General features: G+C 39.9%; 1 protein-coding gene and 1 pseudogene across 3 annotated transcripts in view; one reads left to right on the top strand and one right to left on the bottom strand.

Moving 5' to 3' along the window:
* Positions 1-22,949, top strand: part of LOC105476646 (TAO kinase 1) — a 172,233-nt gene that overhangs the window by 54,591 nt on the left and 94,693 nt on the right. For all 3 annotated transcript variants that reach the window (XM_024791250.2, XM_071082602.1, XM_024791253.2), the window contains one exon: positions 14,506-14,730. In XM_024791250.2, the coding sequence (XP_024647018.1) occupies positions 14,599-14,730 (132 nt within the window). In that variant the 5' untranslated portion in view covers positions 14,506-14,598. The remainder of the gene's footprint in view (positions 1-14,505; positions 14,731-22,949) is intronic.
* Positions 7,788-7,888, bottom strand: LOC112425808 (U6 spliceosomal RNA; annotated as a pseudogene).

The following is a 22,949-nucleotide window of genomic DNA, read 5'->3' on the forward strand; positions in this document are numbered from 1 at the left end:
GTGATGGTATTGAGAAGACTGTTACAAAACATTCATATGTATAATCCCAAATTTAAACATTGTTTCAATATTACATTTTTTAAATTTATTATTTTTATTTTTCGAATGTTCCAGTATTACTTTTTGAATATTCTGTTGAAAATACCATTTAAAAAAAAAAAAAAGAAAATACCATTTTTATATGAATTCAGAGTAAAATTGGTTTGTGGATTTTTCTTTTTCTGTTCTGTTTACTATTAGAATTATGTGAGCATCAAAACAAATTTAAAAGTTTCTTTTCTGCTTTGAAGTTTGCAAATACCTATAAAACTATCAGGTTCTGGCTGGGTGCAGTGACTCATGCCTGTAATCCCAGCAGCACCTTGGGAGGTTGAGGCAGGCAGATCGCGTGAGCACAGAAGTTCGAGAATAGTGTGGGCAACATGGTAAAACCCATTGTCAAAAATACAAAAATCAGCTGGGCGTGGTGGCACATGCCTGTAGTCTCAGCTACTTGGGAGGGTGAGGTGGGAAGATCCCTTGAGCCCAGAGCTCAGGAGGTCAAGGCTGCATTGAGATCGTGGCACTGCATTTCAGCCTGCGTAACAGAGTAAGGAGACCTTGTCTCAGAACAAACAAATAAAGCTATCAGATTCTAAAACATGTTTAGAAGTTGTTACTCTTTCTAATTACTGTCTAACAAGAGATAACATTCCCACCTCTTGAGTGAGTTTTAGTAATTAATTATTTAGTCTACTGTTGTTGGGCTTTAGTAATTAGTCTACTGTTTAGAACTTTCCAACTTTTTATTTTGAAAAATGTAAAACTTACCGAAAAGTTGCAAGTCTAGTAAAATGAATAGCCATTATACCTTCATGAAAGCTTACCAATCCATTAACTTATTGCTCTATAACATGTATTGCTATGCTACATAGGCACTTTTTTTCCCTGAACCATTTGAATTAGTTGCAGAATCATGACCCTAAATACTTCAGTATGTATTGCCCAAGAATATTTTCCTGCTAAGCACAATATAATCGTGATAGGAAATTTAGCAGCAATATAGTATTCCTATCAAATATACAGTGTTAGATTTTCTCTAATGTCTTTTTTTTTTTTTTTTTTTGAGACGGAGTCTCACTCTGTTGCCCAGGCGGGAGTGCAGTGGGGTGATCTCGGCTCACTGCAACCTCTGCCTCCCGGGTTCAAGCGATTCTCCTGCCTCAACCTCCTGAGTAGCTGGGATTACAGGTGCGCGCCACCATGCCTGGCTAATGTTTTTGTATTTTACTAGTAGAGACAGTTTCACCATGTTGGTCAGGCTGGTCTTGAGCTCCTGACCTTGTGATCTGCCCGCCTCAGCCTCCCAAAGTGCTGGGATTACAGGCGTGAGCCACCGCGCCCAGCCAATAATGCCTTTTAAAGCTGGAATTTTTTTTACCCAATCTGGGATTCAGTCAAAGGCCATACATTGCATATTGTTGCCATGTCTCTTTAGTCTCCTCCAGAACAGTTCCCTATGTATTTTTTGTCTTTAATGACGTTTTCAAGAGTCCAGGCCAGTTGTTTTATAGAATTTCTGTTTTGACAGAAAATCCTTCTTGTTAGATTTGTTAGTGTGGAGTTATAGATATCTAAATAGTCCATAATTACAGGGCAAGGACTACAAATCTGTAGTCCCAGCTACTTAGGCGGCTGAGCCAGGAGAATCTCTTGAGCCCCAAGAGTTTGAATCCAGACAGGGCAATGTAGTGAGAAAGACTCTGTCTCTTTAAAAAAAATTGTTTTTTAAAAGATAGTCTGTAATATGATAGTGGGTAGTTATAGGTATCTAATTTGACAGTCCTGCTTCCCCTCGTCATCCTCAGCTTAAAAGTAGTATTTTAGGAGAATGTCTTCCAGTGTATGCATGGAATTTTAAAAAAAGAACAAAAATCTTTCTACTTTGCAAAGTTGTAACACTTACAGATTTTAAACTGTGATATTAAACTTAAAAAATTACTGCTTCACCCCTGTCTTGCGTTTACCTTTCTGACACTTGAGAATAGTCACAACTCATTTTTTTAACTTGCATTTTTTTTTTTGAGATGGAGTCTCGCTCTGTCGCCCAGGCTGGAGTGCAGTGGCGTGATCTTGGCTAACCGAAACCTCCGCCTCCCCGGTTCACGCCATTCTCCTGCCTCAGCCTCCCGAGTAGCTGGGACTACAGGCGCCTGCCACCATGCCTGGCTAATTTTTTTGTATTTTTAGTAGAGACGGGGTTTCACCGTGTTAGCCAGGGTGATCTCGATCTCCTGACCTGGTGATCCGCCTGCCTCGGCCTCCCAAAGTGCTGGGATTACAGGCGTGAGCCACCGCGCCCGGCCTTAACTTGCATTTTAAAAATTCACACAAGCAATGTTAATTGTAAGCAAAATAAACTAGAAAATTCTGATAAGGAAAATGACGAAAATAAGTCTTATATAAGTCCTAGCACTCACATAGAAAAACTGTTAACATTTTGGGTCAATACTCTTTCAAACTTGAAGGAATGTAAGTGCTTGTGAGAGAGACATTACAAGAATTTTTGTATTGTATTGTAACTCTGTGTTGTAGTTTGCTCTACAACCCCCCAAAAGTGGCTACAGTATTAAACAGTGAAAGCAGGGAAAAGTAGAGGTACCATATGAGCTTATTAAAAGGAAACAGCTGGAAGGAGAGGCTCTTGTCTTATCAGTCAATATTTAGATACTTATTATATACTGTAAATAATTCTTAATGGTTATATCAATTACTTTTTTTTCTTTTTCTTTTTTTTTTTTTTGTGACAGAGTTTGCTCTTTCGCCCAGGCTGGAGTGCAGTGGTGCGATCTCAGTTTACTGCAGGCTCTGCCTCCGGGGTTCAAGCAATTCTCCTGCCTCAGCCTCCTGAGTAGCTGGGTTTATAGGTGTGCGCCACCACGCCCTGCTAATTTAAAAATTTTTAGTAAAGATGAGGTTTCACCATGTTGATCAGGAACTCCTGACCTCAGGTGATCCAGCCGCCTCCGTCTCCTAGTGCTGGGATTACAGGCGTGAGCCACCAGCCCAGCCTGTTGAGTGTTTTTATTTACGAAAGTGTATTGCATTTTATCAAATGCCTTTTCTATATTTATTGATTTGATTGTGGGTTTTTCCCCTTCATTTTGATAAAGTGATATGTTACATTGATTTCTTTTCATATGTTGAATCACCCTTGGATTCCTAGAATAAGTGCCACTTGCTCATAGTGTATAATCCTTTTAACATGCTGCTGGATTCAGGTATTTTTGTTGAGGATTTTTGAGTCTATATTCATAAGGGGTATTTGGTCTGTAATTTTTTTCTTCTTGTGATATCTTCGTCTGGCTTTGTATCAAGGCACTACTGGCCCATAAAATGAGTTAATTCTTTAAATATTTGGTGGAAGTCTGGCTTGGTGGTACATGCCTGTAGTCCCAGACTTGGGAGGCTGAGGCTAGAGGATCACTTGAGCCCATGAGTTCGAGTGCAATCTGGGCAACATAGCGAGACCCCCATCTCTTTAAAAAAATTGTAGACGCCATGAGTGAAGCCATCTAGTTCCAGGCTGTTTCCTCTGACAGTTTTCTGATTACTGCTTTATCAATGTTTTTACTTGTTGAAATTAGATGTAGGTCAATTTAGTCTGTTGAAATGTTCTGTTTTCTTGAGTTAGTTTTGGTAGTTTGTGTGATTTTAGGAATTTGACCATTTCATCTAGATTACCTAATGTTTGTTCATATTATTCTCATATCCTTTTTATTTCTGTAAGTTTGGTAGTAACATCTCTGCTTTGGCCAGACACGGTGGCTCCCACCTGTAATTCCAGCACTTTGGAGGCTAGGGCAGGCGGATCACGAGGTCAAGAATCTAGACCATCCTGGCTAACATGGTGAAACCTCGTCTCTACTAAAAATACAAATACTAGCTGGGCGTGGTGGTGCATGCGTGTAGTCCCAGCCACTCAGGAGGCTGAGGCAGGAGAATTGCTTGAACCCGGGGGGCGGAGGTTGCAGTGAGCCGAGGTTGCAGTGAGCCGAGGTTGTGCCACTGCACTCCAGCTTGGTGACAGAGCAAGACTCCATCTCAAAAAAAACCCCCAAAAATGAACAAAAAAACCCAAATCTCTGCTTTCATTACTGATTTTAGTAATTTGAGTCTTCTATCCTTTTGTTCTTTTCTGTTTGGTTAATAGGTTTGTCTATTTTGTTTCAAGAGCCAACTTCTTGAAAGTTGGCTTTGTTGATTTTTCTGGTTTTTTTTTGAGACAGGGTCATCCAGGTTGGAATGCAGTGGTACAATCATGGTTCACTACAGACTCAACCTCCCTGGCTCAAGCGATCCTCTCACCTCAGCTTCCTCCCAAGTAGCTGGGACAACAGGCATGTGCCACCACACCCAACTAATTTTCACATTTTTTTGTAGAGATGGGGTCTCCCTAGTTTGCTTAGGCTGGTCTTGGACTCCTAGGCTCAAGTTGTTTTCCCACCTGGACCTGCCAAAGTGCTCGGATTACAGATCTCATCACTTACTGAGCCACTGTGTCCAGCCACTTTTTCTCTTTTTATGGTTTATTTTTTTCTGTTTTTTAAATATTTTCTATTTCACTTACCACTGTTCTGCTAGCATATTTTTGTAAGTTTACTGGCCATTTGTAATCTTATTCTTTGAATTGCCTATTTATGGAACCTGTTTTTTGTTATTGTTTTTGTAGAATGCTTTATGTATTGTGGCATATGTTAACAGCACCAGGACCTCTGAACGATGCTGAATAATAAAGGTTTCTTTTTGACTGTAATAGAAATATATTTCACCATTAAATAGGATAGTATGGTTAAGAAAGTTTCTTCATCTTTCTAGTTTACTAGGAGTAAGTAATTGTGATGTATAAGTTTCCTAAAAAAATATAGTGGTATATCCGTACAATAGGATACTACTTAGCAATAAAAATGCTCACAACAGGCCTGGCATGGTGGCTCATGCCTCTAATCAAGCACTCAGGCAGGCTGAGGCTGGCAGATCACTTGCGCCCAGGAGTTTGAGACCAGCCTGGCCAACATGGTGAAACCCAATCTCTACTAAAAATACAAATGTGTAGGTAAGCCTGATTTGTCCTATAATCTCAAACTTCTTGCTGATATTTCTCAGTCTTATTTATCATTTCAGTTATTGGTATAATTACATATGTATGTGTGTATGTGTGTCTGTTGAGGGAGGATATAGTAGATAGTATAATCTCTATGAATTCGGTGTAAAGAAGCAATTTTCTTTCTCCAGAGGACTGCACATTTTACTAAATTGGCTGTTTTCTAAGCCTGAACCCTTTGACTAACAAATGTAGGGAAAAGGGCTTTATAATATTAAATCAATTGCTTAGGACCAACAATGTCCTTTTTTTGTGAAAATCTGAAGGTTCTTAAAAGATGGAATACTATGACATTATCCTTGTTGATTCAAGGAGCATTCCTCAAGTAATACTGAATGTGCTGTAATTATCAGTACCTTCCCATCTTCTTTTTGTTGCTCTTGAATGATGTTATTGTCAATTATTTGACTATGTTTTGCAAATTTGGAACAGTTACTTATCTGAAAATCCTACTTTGGTCTGAGATTTTAAAATAAATTATATTGGATTTTATTCTTGTTTTATCAGCTTTCTTGGAGATGTGTGGGTTTATGATTGGATAAAGTGATAACACCCACAAAAATTATGTATGCCTTTCACATTTTCAAGTGTAAATAGCCTAATAAGTGCTAGGCTTCTCTGGTCTCCTTTTGTGGAACCAGGAATACATTAGATCTCATTGGCTGTTGATGTGATTGTTAGTTTCTTTTTATTGTTTGCTTTATTAGGAAGCATAATGGTAAATTACTTTAATGATATTTTCCTCTAAGAACAGATTAGATAATTTAAAAAATGTAATCTAATAGACTTTTTAAAGAAAATTGTATATGCTGTTTCATAGTACCTTTAAAAAACTTGTTACAAATATTTATATTTAAAACCTGATCTAGGCTGGGCGCGGTGGCTCACACCTGTAATCCCAGCACTTTGGGAGGCCGAAGCGGGCAGATTACCTGAGGTCAGGAGTTCGAGACTAGCCTGGCCAACATGGTGAAACCCCGTGTCTACTAAAAATACAAAAATTAGCTGGGCATAGTGGCACACACCTGTAATCCCAGCTACGTGGGAGGCTGAGGCAGGAGAATTGCTTGAGCTCTGGAGACAGAGGTTGCAGTGAGCCGAGATGGCGCCACTGCACTCTAGCCTGGCCGACAGAGTGAGACTGTCTTCAAAAAAAAAAGTCTGATCTATGGTTTATCCACTTATATTAGTCCTACATTTTGTTTGGGTATTTATGTATGTGTATTTAGCAGACTAGAATAATTCTGAAGTCTAGGATTGCTGTGAAAGCTCCTTGCTGCTGTTTCTTTCCTGTAGTTTTTTCATGACAGCTATTAAAAATGAAAAGACCTTTCTTTGTTAGTTTACATTGACGGCTCTGTTATAGCAATATTCTGAGTAGGTACAGGGCAACCAGGATGGTGCTAATTTTTATAATAAAGTACTTTTAGGAACTTTAGTGTGTATGGAAAAGAAGCAGGTATGCACTGGATGCTGTTAACTCTAGTTTAACAATATAATGATGTATTTCAGAGTTGTCTTTTGAGGGTTCTCGTGTACTTATGTATTTTATTTTTTACTTTTTCCTGTCTTCTAACAATCCAGACAATATACATAGGTGTTATTGGATCTTCAGGTAATGTGAGTTCTTCACCTTTATTCTTTTTAAACAGTTATTTTGGCTACTTTGGAGCTTTTGCCTTTTCATATACAGGCTAGAATCAGTTTGTTGATATCTACAGAAAATCCTGTTGGACTTTTGAGATTGTGTTGAATCTATGAATCATTGAATTTTTGGATCAGTTAGAAGAGAATTACCTCATAACAGTATTGAGTCATTCAGTCTATGAATACATGTCTCCATTTAATTAGGTTGACGTTTATTTCTTTCACCAGATTTTTATTGTTTTTGCTGTATAAATTCTACCCACATATTATTAGACTTATGTTTACTCAGTTTTTTTCCCATTGCTATTTTGTACATTTTTGGGATTTTCTGTGTACACAATAATATTGTCAGTAAGTAGAGACAGTTTTCTTTTTTTCTATTACGTATGCCTTTTAGTTCTTTTTCTTTCCTTATAACACTGACTAGAACTTCTAGTACAGCGTTGATTAGGGGTGATTAGAGTGGATATCATTACCTTCTTTTTTAATTTAGTTTTTACTTTTAATTTTTGTGGGTACATAGTAGGTTTATATATTTATGGGGTACATGAGATGTTTTGAAACAAGCATGCAATGCAAAATAAGCACATACGAAGAATGGGGTATCCATCCCCAAAAGTGCTTATCCTTTGAGTTGCAAACAATCCAGTTATACTCTTTAAGTTTTTAAAAAATGTACAAATATGGAACACTTTTTTTTTTTTTTTTTTTTTTTTGAGACGGAGTCTTGCTCTGTAGCCCGGGCTGGAGTGCAGTGGCCGGATCTCAGCTCACTGCAAGCTCCGCCTCCCGGGTTTACGCCATTCTCCTGCCTCAGCCTCCGGAGTAGCTGGGACTACAGGCGCCCGCCACCTCGCCCGGCTAGTTTTTTGTATTTTTAGTAGAGACGGGGTTTCACGGTGTTAGCCAGGATGGTCTCGATCTCCTGACCTCGTGATCCGCCCGTCTCGGCCTCCCAAAGTGCTGGGATTACAGGCTTGAGCCACCGCGCCCGGCCTCAAATATGGAACACTTTACAAATTTGCGTGTCATCCTTGTGCAGGGGCCATGCTAATCTTCTTGTTCCAATTTTAGTATATGTGCTGCCCAAGCAAGCACCCTTTGTGTTATTTCTAATCTTTAGAGAAAAGCTTTCAGTCTTCAAGCATTAAGTATGATGTTAGCAGCAGGTTTTTTGTAGATACCTTTAATAGGTTAAGGATGTTTCTTTCTATTCCTATTTTGAGTGTTTTAGCATGAATGGATGTTGTCAGTTTGATTTTCTGCCTCTGTTTATATTTCTTCTTTAGTATGTCTAGAATCGAGTATGACGATGATTTTCTGATGCTAAACCAGTCTTGCATTTCTAGATAAATCCTGCTTGATTGTGCTGTGGTGTCATTTTTATATATTGCTGAATTTAATCTCATTTTGTTGATGATATTTTGCTTTTATGTTGATGACTTTTGCTTTTATATTGGTCAGAAATCTTCAGTTTTTGTCAGTTTTCTGAAGCCATCAATGTCATGATGTTTTCATAAAATGAATTGAAGAATTTATGTAGAATTGGTATTATTTTTTTCTTTAATATTTAATGGAATTTGATAGTGAAACTGTCTAGGCCTGTAGTTTTCTTTCATATACATATGACTAATCAGGTTACTTTCTTGAGTGACTTTTTGGTAGTTTTTATCTGTCAAAATAATTTGTCCATTTCATTTGTGTTGTCAGATTTAGGAGCTTAAAGCTGTTCATTGTATTTCCTCATCTTTTTGATGTGTATAGGGTCTGTAGTGATACACTCTCTTTTGTTTGCATTATTGGTAATTTATATCTGCTTGTTTTCCTTTGTTAGTTTGGCTAGAAGCCTTTTCGTCTTACTAACTTCCTCTGCTTCCTCCGAAATAACCAATTTTTGACTTAAATTTTTTTCTCTATTGGCCTTTTGTTTTCTATTTCACTGATTTCTGTTCTGTTCTTTAGTATTTCCTTCCTTATATTTACTTTTGGTTTAACTTGCTTTTTTCTTTCTATATATATATATATATATATTTTTTTTTTTTTTTTTTTTTTTTTTTTTGAGACGGAGTCTTGCACTGTTGCCCGGGCTAGAGTGCAGTGGCGCGATCTTGGCTCACTGCAACTCCCGCCTCCCGGGTTCAAGCCATTCTCCTGCCTCAGCCTCCCGAGTACCTGGGATTACGGGTGCCCACCACCACCCCCAGCTAATTTTTTTGTATTTTTAGTAGAGATGGGGTTTCACCATGTTAGCCAGGCTGGTCTCGAACTCCTGACCTCGTGATTTGCCCACCTCGGCCTCCCAGTGTGCTGGGATTACAGACGTGAGCCACCGTGCCTGGCCTCTATATTCTTAAGATAGAAGCTTAGATTATTGATTTGAGTCCTTGTTTTTTCTAATATAGCAGTTAGTACTATAAATTTCCCTCTAAGCACTGCTTTAACTGTATCCTACACATTTTATGCTGTATTTTTTTTTTTTAATTATGTTTTTTTAAACGGAGTCTCACTCTGTCGCCCAGGCTGGAGTGCAGTGGGGCGATCTCAGCTCACTGCAAACTCTGCCTCTGGGGTTCACACCATTCTTCTCCCTCAGCCTACCGAGTAGCTGGGGCTACAGGTGTGCGCTACCACGTCTGGCTAATTTTTTAGTAGAGACAGGGTTTCACCGTGTTAGCCAGGATGGTCTCGATCTCCTGACCTCGTGATCCGCCTGCCTTGGACTTCCAAAGTGCTGGGATTACAGGTGTGAGCCACCACACCCGGCCTGTATTTTAGTTTTTATTCAGTTCATAATCTTTTTCTAATTTTCCTCAAAACTCCATTACTGACTCATGAGTTAGTTAGAAGTATGTCATTCACTTTCCAAATGCAGTCATGCACCATGTAATGATGTTTTCAGTCAAAAATGGACCACACATAAAACCATGCTCCCGTAAAATTATAGTAACTGTATTTTTACTGTACTTTTTTTTTTTGAGATGGAGCTGTGCTCTTGTTGCCCAGACTGGAGTGCAATGGCACGACCTCAGCTCACTGCAACCTCCGCCTCCCAGGTTCAAGTGATTCTCCTGCCTCAGCCTCCTGAGTAGCTGGGATTACAGGCGTGTACCACTATGTCCGTCTAATTTTTAGTATTTTTAGTAGAGGCAAAATTTCACCATGTTGGCCAGGCTAGTCTCGAACTCCTGACTATGGATAATCCACCCGCCTTAGCCTCCCAAAGTGCTGGGATTACAGGAGTGAGCCACTGTGCCTGGCATCTTTTTTTTTTTTTTTTTTTAAGGGAAGAGATCTCACTTTGTTGCCCAGGCTGGAGTGCAGTGGCTATTCACAGGTATGGTCAGAATGCACTACGATCTCAACACTCCTGGGCACAAAGTGATTCTCCTGCCTGAACCTCCTGGGTAACTGGGACTGTAGGCACCCACTACCATGTCTGGCTTCCCCCGTTTTTAGTAACTATATTAGGGGTATTAGGATGTTGTCCATTTCTTCTGTGTTTTTCAAAACTCCACATTGTTAAAGATATTAACTCTTATGTAAGTTTCAGACTTTTTAAAAGTGTATCTTATTATTTGAGACAAGGTCTCGCTTTGTCACCCAGGCTGGAGAGCAGTGGCACAATCTGCTCACTGCAGCCTCCACCTCCCGGATTCAAGCAATTCTCCCGCCTCAGCCTCCCAAGTACCTGGGACTACAGGCATGCACTGCTACACCTGGCTAATTTTTGTATTTTTAGTAGAGATGGGGTTTTGCCGTGTTGGCCAGGCTGGTAGGCTGATCTTAAACTCCTGACCTCAAGTGATCTGCCCACCTTGGCCTCCCAAAGTGATAGGATTACAGGTGTGAGCTACCTTGCCCGGCCCTTTTTTTTTTTTTTTTTGAGACAGAGTGTCACTGTGTCGCCCAGGCTACAGTGCAATGACGAGATCTTGTCTCACTGCAACCTCTGCCTCCTGGGTTCAGGTGATTCTCCTGCCTCAGCTTCCCGAGTAGCTGGGATTACAGGTGCCTACCGCTGCACCCGGCTAATTTTTGTGTTTTTAAAAGAGACGAGGTTTCTCCATGTTGGCCAGACTGGTTTTGAACTCCTGACTTCAGGTGATCCACCCGCCTGCCTCCCAAAGTGCTGGGATTACTGGCGTGAGCCACCACGCCCGGCCTTTTTTATTTATTTATTTTTAAATTCTTACAGATGTACTTCCTGCTTTCATACCAAGTTTATCTGTTTTTTATTATTTTTGGTGTCTTTTACTGTGTTTCCTCCTCTCAATTTTTCTTTTTTATATTGTCAAATATGTTTTTTTCTTACTGCTTTGCATGTAGATCATAGATAAGTTTCTTCATACTGATTACAAAGAAATTTACTCATATTTCCTCCCAGTACTTGTGTAGTTGCTTTTTTTATATTTGTGTATCTGATCCCTATGTAATTCTGATGTTCAGTTTGAGGAAAAGGTATGATTTTTCTCTCACATGGCTTTTAAGCTCTCCTAACAACACATTTTTATCAAATCAGTCTTTTCCCCATTGATTTGAGATGCTTTTTTAAGCATTTAGCAGTTATGTTTATGGTAAGATATGTGATAGGCATATAGCCTTTTTTTTTTTTTTTCCCCAAATGGATTGTCAAGTTTTCTCAACCTTTATTTCTTCTCCTTTAACTGTGTGTATTAAATTCCAAGATAGACATACATGGGTTTGTTTCTGGGTCTTTTAGGTTATTAATTTCCTTGTCTTTTTGTTTTAGTATTTTACTCTTGTGATGGTGATAGTATTGTGTTATCCTTTGGTCTTTGGTAGAACAAATATATCAATTTCCTAATTATTTCTTGTCTCTCTGATTTTCTGGAAGTTGTTATCCTGCATTTTCTCTGTTCTTAATAACTTTAATGTGTTTGTATATCTTAGTCTTATGCATACTGTTTGTTCTGTAAGTATTTATGGAAATGAAATTTTTAGGAATTACATAGAAGAGAATTAAGTATATTGTTTTATTCAGCAATATTTATATAATATTAACTGTAGATGGTAAGGGGTAGAAGCTGGAGAAAGGATACAAAAATGAATGAGACATGCTGTGCCTGCTTATTTAGGAAAGAGAGAGTTAAATAATTGCAATATAGCATGGTAAATGCTGCAGGATGAGTTGGAGGCATAAAGGGAGAGTGATCACCTCTTCCTAATAGAGTTAAGATTTTGCAAACATTGTGACATTCAATCTAAATCTCGAAAGACTTTGAGTGGGAATTTGTTAGGTAGATAAGAAAGAAGATGCAGATCATGGACCCAGTTAGAAAATTTTAATGTAAAATAATTCTTCTAATAAGGGTACTAAAACTTATTCAGAATTCTTAAATACGGTCTTAAGTAACACTGAAGTTTGTTTTTTTAAATAGGTTGATTAATAGAAAATGTATACTTTGTATGGAATTTAGTTCAGCCTACTCAGTTTAGGAATGAGAAGTTAAGTGACTTTGCTGTGGTCACATATTCTTGGAAGAACTGTGATTGAGACTGCTCCAGGGAACTTCTAGAACAGGGAAATTGGTAAAAGTATGTAGGGCAGCCTTAGATGTATATTAGAAATTGAATGCAAATTAACAATATCTTTTTATTGCAGTGTAGTGTTAATTTAGGGAGGTACAAAAGATATATAAATGTATTTTATATAGTTACAAAGAAGTTTTCTAGTAAGAATTAAAATTGCTTCAGTTACTTGACAAGAATTGGATGGAGCTGTTTTTTTCTCTTAAAAGTCTGATGAAATCAGGCCAGGTGTGGTGGCTCATACCTGTAATCCCAGCACTTTGGGAGGCCGAGGCAGGCGGATCACTTGAGGTCAGGAGTTTGAGACCAGCCTGGCCAACATGGTGAAACCCTGTCTTTACTAAAAATACAAAAATTACCTGGGGGTGGTGGTGCATGCCTGTAGTTCCAGCTACTTGGGAGGCTGAGGCAGGAGAATTGCTTGAACCTGGGAGTTGGAGGTTGCAGTGAACTGAGATTGTGCTATTGCACTCCAGCTTGGGCGACAGAGTGAGACTCCGTCTCAAAAAAGGAAAAAAAAAAAAAGCCTGATGAAATCAATTTTGGAGTTTTTAAAAATTGCTGAATTTGAGCAAGTTAAAATAAAATAGCTAACACTTACTGTAGTGCTTATTATGCCAGAGTATTACTCTATGCTTTGATTTATTAACTCATTTAACCCTCCCGATTACACTATGAAGTAGATTATTTCCTCCTTTCTTCCTTTCCCTTCCCTTCCCTTCCCTTCCCTTTCCTTCCCTTTCCTTTCCTTTCCTTTTTCCTTTTCCTTTTCCTTTTCCTTTCTCCTTTCCTTTCCTTTCTTTCATCTAACAAACAGGGTCTCTGTCTCTCTCTGTTGCCCAGGCTGGAATGCCATGCGGTGATCACTCACTGTAACCTCAAACCCCTGGGCACAAGTGATCCTCCCACCTCAGTCTCCCAGGTAGCTTAGGACTATAGGAGCACACCACACCACGCAGCTAATTTTGTAATTTTTTGTGTGGGAAGATCTTGCTGTGTTGTCCAAGCTGGTCTCGAGCTCCTGGCCTCAAGTGATCCTCGCACTTTGACCTCTCAAAATGCTTGGATTACAGGTGTGAGCTTTCACACCTGGCCTATATTCATTTTACAGATTAGGAAAATGATATTACCTAATTTCAGAACTAGTGTTGCTGGAATTCCTATCCGGCAGTGTCATTCCAGAGTCCGGGTTCTGAAGCCTCTTAGTTATGACATCCAGTTTTGTTTTGTTTTGAGACAGGATCTCACCCTGTTGCCCAGGCTGGAGTGCAGTGGTGTGATCATAGCTCACTGCAACCTTGACCTCCTGAACTCCAGTGATCCTTCCGCCTTAGTCTCCGAAGTAGCTGGGACTATAAGTGCATGACACCACTCTTGACTAATTTTTTAAATTTATTTTTTTAGAGACAGGGTCTCACCATATTACTCACGCTGGTCATGAACTCCTGGTCTCAAGCGATCCTTCTGCTTTGACCTCCCAAAGAGCTGGGATTACAGACATGAGCCACTGAGTCTGGCTATGACAGCCAGTGTTAAAACTGGGTAATCTGATATAAAGGAATTGATAGGATAACTGCCAGGAAATTTTCTGGTTATCTGTATTTCTACTTATTTAATGAAACAGAGTTGATAAAGGGCATACTTTAATGTGAATCAGGTGAATCAAGTTTATGGCAAAACAGTTGTCTGTGTGAAATACATTACTTTCTCCCACTGTATTTTTCTTTGAATGTCTGTTAGAGTTGATTAATACCCTGGCATATGGTATCTGAACAGAAAAGGAAGCTTCCTGTTGTCAAAAATACTGTGGGCACATCTTGAGTTATTATGTATTTTTAAAATAGTCTCTTTTATATTATCTTCTCTATTGATGAGATAAGTGCATCAGAAAGGGATAAATTTTTAAGTATTGACTTAGAAAGCCTCCCAAAGTACAAAGATTATCTCATTTTTTAAAAATGCTGTATAGTAGGAATCTGTTTTTGAAGTACCATAGGTGTTTATGATGATGAAACAGGTTTAGGAGCTACTGCAGTAGTATCCACACTGCCTTTTCAGTGAAATTTTAGACATGAGAGAAATTTGTAGATCAGTATATGACCTTATACTAATTATTCTTAACAGTTTTTGCCTTTTCTGATTTTTTTTTTCCTATTTTTCTACAGTAGTTTATGTCAACGTGACTTCATTCATACAGATGAACCAAGGATCGGGATAGCAGTATAAAATTAGAATCAGACAGCTGACTGCTCAGCAGGATGCCATCAACTAACAGAGCAGGCAGCCTGAAGGACCCTGAAATTGCAGAACTCTTCTTCAAAGAAGATCCAGAGAAGCTCTTCACAGATCTCAGAGAAATTGGCCATGGAAGCTTTGGAGCAGTGTATTTTGTAAGTGTTAATGGCTTGATTGTAGTGACCAGCATTTACTTAATGTGCGCTCCTGACAGAGCAAAATACAGTAATGAAAAGAGATATAGGCCATAGTCATTTTATAGTCACTTGCATAGGTGGGGGGGAGAGAGAGAGAGAGAGCAAGAGCATGATTGAGTGTGTATGTGTGTGTGTGTGTGTGTGTGTGTAAGATTCAAATATGAAAATAGATTTATTTATTGAACTACTTGGATTATTGAAAAAATGAGAAAGAATATTATTTTGTGGGCCAGGCTTGGTGGCTCATGCCTGTAATCCTAGCACTTTGCAAGGCAAGGTTGAGTGGATCCCTTGAGCCCAGGAGTTCGAGACCACCCTGGGCAACATGGTGAAACCCTGCCTCTACAAAAAATACAAAACTTAGCCAGGTGTGGTGGTGCACACCTGTAGTTCCAGGTACTCAGGAGGCTGAGGCCGGAAAATCATCTGAGCCCAAGAGGCAGAGGTTGCAGTGAACCGAGATTGTACCACTGCATTCCAGCCTGGGTTACAGAGCCAGATCCTGTTGCAAAAATAAACAAACAAATGCATAAATAAATAGAAAGAAAGAATAAGAAAAAAAATTATTTTGCTTTAACTTATGTGTTACTTTTTTAGAATTCTTAGCACACCTTTTTTATGAGTCTCATGGCTTGCATTGCTATAGAGTTAAATACTGCAAAACATAAACTTTGACTGATTTCTACTTCCATAAAGTCCCATTCAGAGTCAATCTTAGTCTTGTGGAGGTCTAGGATTATTATTTGACAGATATACCAAAGTCTGTTTCTTTTATATGCATTTGTGTGTGTGCATGTGAGTTAAAAAAAATTATCAAATTTGCTATTTTAATTATCTTTTAACATTTGCACAAACATTACCACCATCTACTTCTAAAACATTTTCATCACCCGAAATAGAAACTCTGTATCCATTAACAGTAACGCCTATTTCACCCTCCACCCAGCCCCTGGTACCTGTAATCTCCCTTCATCTCAATGAATTTGCTTAGATATTTCTAGATATTCATAGAAATGGAGCCAAACAATATTTATTCTTTTGATTTCTAGCTTATATTATTTAACTGATTGTTTTTGAGCTTCATCCATATTGCATTATGTGTGAGAACTTCATTCTTCTTTATAGCTGATAATATTCCATTGTATGTATAAACCATAATTTGTTTATGCATCTGTTGATGAACATGTGGGTTGTTTATACTTCTGACTAGTGTGAATGATGCTGCCATGAACATTGATGTGTATCTTGAGTCCCTGTTCTCAATTTTGAGTATGTACCTAGGAGTGGATTTGCGGGTTCCTACAGTATTCTGTGTGTGTTTGTGGAACTGCCAAACTGCACCACAGCAGTTGCACCATTTCCATTCCCACCAGCAATGTATGAGTGTTCCAATTTCTTTACGTCCTCAACAGTGCCTTTTGTTTTCCATTATTTTTATTATAACCATCCTACTAGATGTTAAGTGATATCTCATTGTGGTTTTGGTTTATATTTCCCTAATGACTGATGATGTTGAGCATCTTTTCCAGTGCCATTTGTAGATCTTCTTTGGAGAAACGTGTATTCCTTTTCCCATTTTTATATTTGGGCTGTCTCTTTCTTGTTGAACTGTAGGGGTTCTTTGTTTGTTTGTTTGTTTTGAAAAGGAGTTTTGTTTTTCTTGCCCAGGCCAGAGTGCGGTGGCGCAATCTCGGCTCACTGCAACCTCCGCCTCCCAGGTTCAAGCGATTCTCCTGCCTCAACCTCCCAAGTAGCTGGGATTACAGGCACCCACCACCATGCCCGGCTAATTTTTGTATTTTTAATAGAGACAAGATTTCACCATGTTGGCCAGGCTGGTCTCAAACTCCTAACCTCAGGTGATCCACCCGCCTTGGCATCCTAAAGTATTGGGATTATAGGCATGAACCACCATGCCCAGCCAGGGGTTTTTAGTGTATTCAGGATATAAAATCTTTATCAGATATATGATTTGCTAGTATTTTCTCCCATTCTGTAGTTTTTTTTTTTTACTTTCTTGATAATTGTCTTTTGATACACAAGAGTTTCAAATTTTGATGAAGTCCAATTTTTTTGTTGTTCCTTATGTTTTTGGTGTCATGTTTAAAAATATATTGCCAAATTAAAGGTCATGAAGATTTATTCTTATGTTTTCTATGAAGAGTTTTATGGTTTTAGTTCTTTTTTTTTTTTTTGAGGCAGAGTCTCGCTCTGTTGCCCAGGCTGGAGTGCAGTGGTGCGATCTTGGCTCACTGCAAGCTCCACCTCCCGGGTTCACACCATTCTCCTGCCTCAGCCTCCCCCAGTAGCTGGGACTACAGTCTCCTGCCACCAGGCCCAGCTAATTTTTTGTATTTTTAGTAGAGACGGGGTTTCACCGTGTTAGCCAGGATGGTCTTGATCTCCTGACCTTGTGATCCACTCGCCTCGGCCTCCCAAAGTGCTAGGATTACAGGCGTGAACCACCTTGCTTGGCCAGTTTTACCTCTTATATTTAGGTCATTTATCTATTTTGAGTAATTTTTTTTTTTTTTTAATAAGGCAGAGTCTTACTCTGTCGCCCAGGCTGGAGTACAGTGGCGCAGACTTGGCTCACTGCAACCTCCACCTCCCGGGTTCAAGCAATTCTTATGTCTTAGCCACCCAATTAGCTGGGACTAGAGGCACATGCCACTAACCCCTGGCTAATTTTTGCATTTTAGTAGAGACGGAGTTTTGCCATGTTGGCCAGGCTGGTCTCAAACTCCTGACCTCAAGTGATCCTCTTGCCTTTGCCTCCCGAAGTGCTGGGATTACAGGTGTGAGCCACCACACCTGACCTATTTTGAGGTAGATTTTTGTTTTTGTTTTTTTGAGACGTAGTGTTGCTCTGTTGCCCAGGCTGGAGTGCAGTGGTATGTTCTCGGCTCACTGCAACCTCCACCTCCCGGGTTCAAGCAATTATCCTGCCTCAGCCTCTGGAGTAGCTGGGATTACAGGTGCACGCCACCACACCCAGCTATATTTTGAGTTAGTTTTTATATATGATGTGAGGTAGAGGTCTAACTTCATTCACTTTGGGTTTTTTTGTTTTTGTTTGTTTGTTTTTTTGAGACAGGGTCTGTCACTCTGTTGCCCAGGCTGGAGTGCAGCAGAGTCATTATGGCCCACTACGTCCTTAACCTCCCTGGGCTCAGGTGTTCCTCCCACCTCAGCCTCCAGAATAGCTGGGACCACAAGTGTACACCACCAGGTCCAGCTAAGTTTTTTGCTTTTTTTTTTTTTTTTGGAAATGGGGTTTTGCTATGTTGCCCAGGCTGGTGTTGAACTCCTGGGCACAAGCAGTCCACCCACCTTGGCCTCTCAAAAGTGCTGGGATTATAGGTGTGAGCCACCACACCTGGCCCCAACTTCATTCTTTTGTGTGTGTAAATCCAGTTTTCCCAGTATATCTGTTAAAGAGACTGTTATTTCCCCCATTGAATTATCTTGTCAAATCAATTGATCATATTTCGTACATTAATTTCTGATCTCTTAATTCTGTTCCACTTATCTATATGTCTTATCTTTCTGTCACTACCACACCATTTTGATGACTGCAGCTTTGTGGTAAGCTTGAGATCAAGAGGTTTTATTCCTCCAACTTTGTTATTCTTCTTAAGGTTTGTTTTAGAGCTCCTTGAAATTTCATATGAATTTGAGGATTGGCTTTTTCTTTTTTTCTTATTACCACTTTCCCGTTGACATGGCTTTTTTATTTTTGCAAAAAAAGACTTAGAATTTTGATAGGGATTGAGTTGACTCTATAGATCACTTTTTGTAGATCTATAGATTACTTATCATAATAATATTAAGTCTTCTAATCCATGAACATAGAACGTCTTTCTAATCTAAAAGATATTCTATTTATATCTTTAATTTCTTTGAGCATTATTTTGCATTTAGTTGCAAATGTTTCACCTCTATGCAACTTATTCTTAGGCTTTTTTTTTTTTTTTTGAGACGGAGTCTCACTCTGTCGCCCAGGTTAGAGTGCAGTGGCACGATCTCAACTCACTGCAACCTCCGCCTCCTGGGTTCAAAACAATTCTCCTGCCTCAGCCTCTGAAGTAGCTGGGACTACAGGCGCATGCCAGCACGCCCAGCTAATTTTTTGTATTTTTAGCAGAGATGGGGTTTCACTGTGTTAGCCAGGATGGTGTTTTTTGTTTTTTGTTTTTTTTTTTTGAGACAGAGTCTTGCTTTGTTACCCAGGCTGGAGTACAGTGGTACGATCTTCACTGCAACCTTTGCCTCCCAGGTGATTCTCCTGCCTCAGGCTCATAAGTAGCTGGGATTACAGGCACACACCACCACACTCGGCTAATTTTTGTATTTTTAGTAGAGATGGGGTTTCACCATGTTGGCCCGGCTGGTCTCGAATTCCTGACCTCAAGAGATCCGCCCAAGTGATCTGCCTGCCTCAGCCTCCCAAAATGCTGGGATTACAGGTGTGAGCCACTGCACTTGGTTATTCCTGGGTATTTTATTCTTTTAGATGCTAGTGTAAGTGGAATTACTTTCTTAATTCTGTTTGAAATTGTTCATTGCTGATGTATGGAAACGTAGCTGTTTTTTGTATCTTCATCTTGTACCCTACAACTCTGCTGAGTTTGTATGTTCTAGTATCTTTCTGTTGAACTCTTTGAAATTTCTACATACAGTATTATATCATTTGCAAATGGAGATGGTTTTACTTCTTTCTTTGCAACTTAAATGCCTTTCATTTTTCCTGTCTTAATACCCCGGGCTAGAACTTTCAGTACAGTGTTGAACAGCCATGGTGAAAGTGAGCATGTTGTCTTGTTCCTGATGTTAGTGAGAAAGTCTTTTTAGCCTTTTACTATTGAGTATGGTGTTAGTACTGGGTTTTTAATAAATAACCCTTTATCATGTTGAATAAGTTCCTTTTATTCCTATTTTTTTAAGTGTTTTTTTTTTTTTTTTTTTTTTTTTTTTTTTTTTTTTTTTTGAGACGGAGTCTCACTCTGTTGCCCAGGCTGGAGTGCGGTGGCCGGATCTCAGCTCACTGCAAGCTCCGCCTCCCGGGTTGATGCCATTCTCCTGCCTCAGCCTCCTGAGTAGCTGGGACTACAGGCGCCCGCCACCACGCCCGGCTAGTTTTTTTGTATTTTTTTAGTAGAGATGGGGTTCCACCATGTTAGCCAGGATGGTCTCAATCTCCTGACCCCGTGATCCGCCCGTCTCGGCCTCCCAAAGTGCTGGGATTACAGGCTTGAGCCACCGTGCCCGGCCTTTTTGAGTGTTTTTATCATGAAAGCGTTGGATTCTGTCAAATGCCTTTTCTGCATCAAGCTGGGTCATGTGTTTTTTTTTTTTTTCTTCATGTTATTAATGTGATATATCAAATTGATTGATTTTGTTAGGTTAAATCACCCTTACATGTCTGGGATAAATCAAACTTCATCGCGGTTTGTAATTCTAATATGTTCTAGGTTTCTGTTTGCTAGTATGGTGTTGGGAATTTTTCATTCCACATTTGTAAGAGATGCTGGTCTGTAGTTTTCTTGTGATGTCTTTATCTAGTGTTGGCACCAGGGTAATACTGCCTTCATAGGGTGAGTTAGGAAGTGTTCCCCTCTTTTCTATTTTTTGTTAGAGTTTTTTAAAGATTGGTGTTAGTCTTCTTTAAATGTTTGGTAGGGCCGGGTGTGGCGGCTCATGCCTGTAATCCCAGCACTTTGGGAGGCTGAGGCAGGCAGATCACCTGAGGTCAGGAGTTCGAGAACAGCCTGGCCAACATGTCGAAACCCCATCTCTACTAAAAATACAAAAATAAGCTGAGTGTGGTGGCGCATGCCTGTAGTCCCAGCTACTTGGGGGACTGAGGCGTGTGAATCGCTTGAACCCGTCCGTGAGGTAGAGGTTGCAGTGAGCCAAGATCATGCCACTGCACTCCATCCTGGGGGATAGAGCGAGACTCTGTCTCAAAAAAAAAAAAAAAGAATGTTTGGTAGAATTTACTAGGGAAGTCATTTGGTTCTGAACTTTTCTTTCTTGGGAGGTTTTTGATTACAGATTCAATCTCTTGTGATAGGTCTGTTGAGATTTTCTATTTTCTTGGGTTAGTTTAGTTTGTAAGTTTCTAGGAATTTGTCTGTTACAGGTTGAGCATCCCAAATCTGAAAATTCAGTGCTCATTCGAGCATTTCAGATTTTGGATTTTCATACTGGAGATACCCAGCCAGTAAGTATAATGCACATATTCCAAAATATGAAAAAATTTGAAATCTGAAACACTTCCAGTCCCAAGCATTTTGCATAAGGTATACTCAACCTGTAATATTCTTATTTATAGAGACTATATCTCATATATAGTTCTATTTCTATAACGTTCCCCCATTCTTTTCTTCTCTCTTTTTTTTCTTTTTGTTTTATTTTATTTTAGTTTTTTTTTGAGACAGAGTCTCACTCTGTCGCCCGGGCTGCAGTGCAGTGGCATGATCTTGGCTCACTGCAACCTCTGCCTCCCAGGTTCAAGCAACTCTCCCACCTCAGCCTCCCAAGTAGCTGGGAATATACAGGTGCATGCCACCACACCTGGCTAATTTTTGTATTTTTTGGTTGAGTTGGGGTTTCACCATGTTGGCCAGGCTGGTCTTGAACTCCTGACCTCAGGTGATCCGCCCACCTCAGCCTCCCAAAGTGCTGGGATTACAGGTGTGAGCCACTGCACCTGGCCCCACATTCTTTTCTGATTTACTTACTTGCATCTTCTCTTTAATTCTGTTTGGAGATTTTCAGTAAAAGACTCTTAGTAAAAACTTAACCATGTTTATGTAAAGGTAACATACCAACTTTAAAAACAAAAGCATTGGTCCGGGCGTGGTGGCTCACGCCTGTAATCCCGGCACTTTGGGAAGCCGAGGCAGGTGGATTATGAGGTCAGGAGATTGAGACCATCCTGGCTAACACGGTGAAACCCTGTCTCTACTAAAAATACAAAAAATTAGCCGGGCACGGTGGTGGGCGCCTGTAGTACCAGCTACTCTGGAGGCCGAGGCAGGAGAAGTGCGTGAACCTTGGAGGCTGAGCTTGCAGTGAGCCGAGATCGCGCCACTGCACTCCAGTCTGGGTGACAGATCAAGACTCCGCCTCAAAAAAAAAAAAAAAAAAAAGCATTAAAGGAAAGAAACCATTAATTGTAATTATTTTCCCTTCAGGTAACCACTGATAATATTTTATTTTCTTTTTTTTACTTTTTTTTTTTTTCTTTTTGAGGTGGAGTCTGTCTCTCGTGCCTAGGCTGGAGTGCAGTGGCGTGATCTCAGCTCACTGCAACTTCTGCCTCCCAGGTTCAAGTGATCCTCGTGCCTCAGCCCCCCAAGTAGCTGGGATTACATGTGTGTGCCACCATGCCTGGCTGATTTTTATATTTTTAGTGGAGACGGGGTTTCATCATGTTGCCCAGACTGGTCTTGAACTTCTGACCTCAGGTGATCCAGCCGCCTTGGCCTCCCAAAGTGCTGGGATTACAGGCATGCGCCACCGCGCCTGGCCTCACTTTAAATCTTTTCAGTTTTTAACATAATATGTGTATATCTCCTGTCATCCTAGTTTGACCAGGACGCTCCCAGTTTATCAGTGAAAGTCTTATGTCCTAGAAACACCTTAGTCCAGGGCAACCTGAGATGTTTGGTCATCCTATATGTATCTATAACACATAATGTTTAATGTGTATTCTGTCATTCACTATGTATTTTCTAAAACAGAAGCAAACAATATTGTTACGTATTTTGCTGTATTGCCCATTTTTTTCTATGTAATCATATATGTATTTGATATCCATAATTTGCTTTTTGTCATTCGATATGATTAGATATTTAGGTCATTCCTCCCCCTGCCTTTTTTTTTTTTGAGGTAGAGTCTCACTCAGTCACCCAGGCTGGAGTGCAGTGGCGCGATCTCGGCTCACTGCAAGCTCCGCCTTCTGGATTCACGCCATTCTCCTGCCTCAGTCTCCCAAGTAGCCCAAGTAGCTGGGACTACAGGTGCCCGCACCACGCCTGGCTAATTTTTTGTATTGTTTTTAGTAGAGACAGGGTTTCACTGTGTTAGCCAGGATGGTCTTGATCTCCTGACTTCGTGATCTGCCCGCCTCGGCCTCCCAAAGAGCTGGGATTACAGGCGTGAGCCAC

The sequence above is a fragment of the Macaca nemestrina genome, chromosome 17 (assembly GCF_043159975.1).
Source record: "Macaca nemestrina isolate mMacNem1 chromosome 17, mMacNem.hap1, whole genome shotgun sequence".
Taxonomy (NCBI): Eukaryota; Metazoa; Chordata; class Mammalia; order Primates; family Cercopithecidae; genus Macaca; species Macaca nemestrina.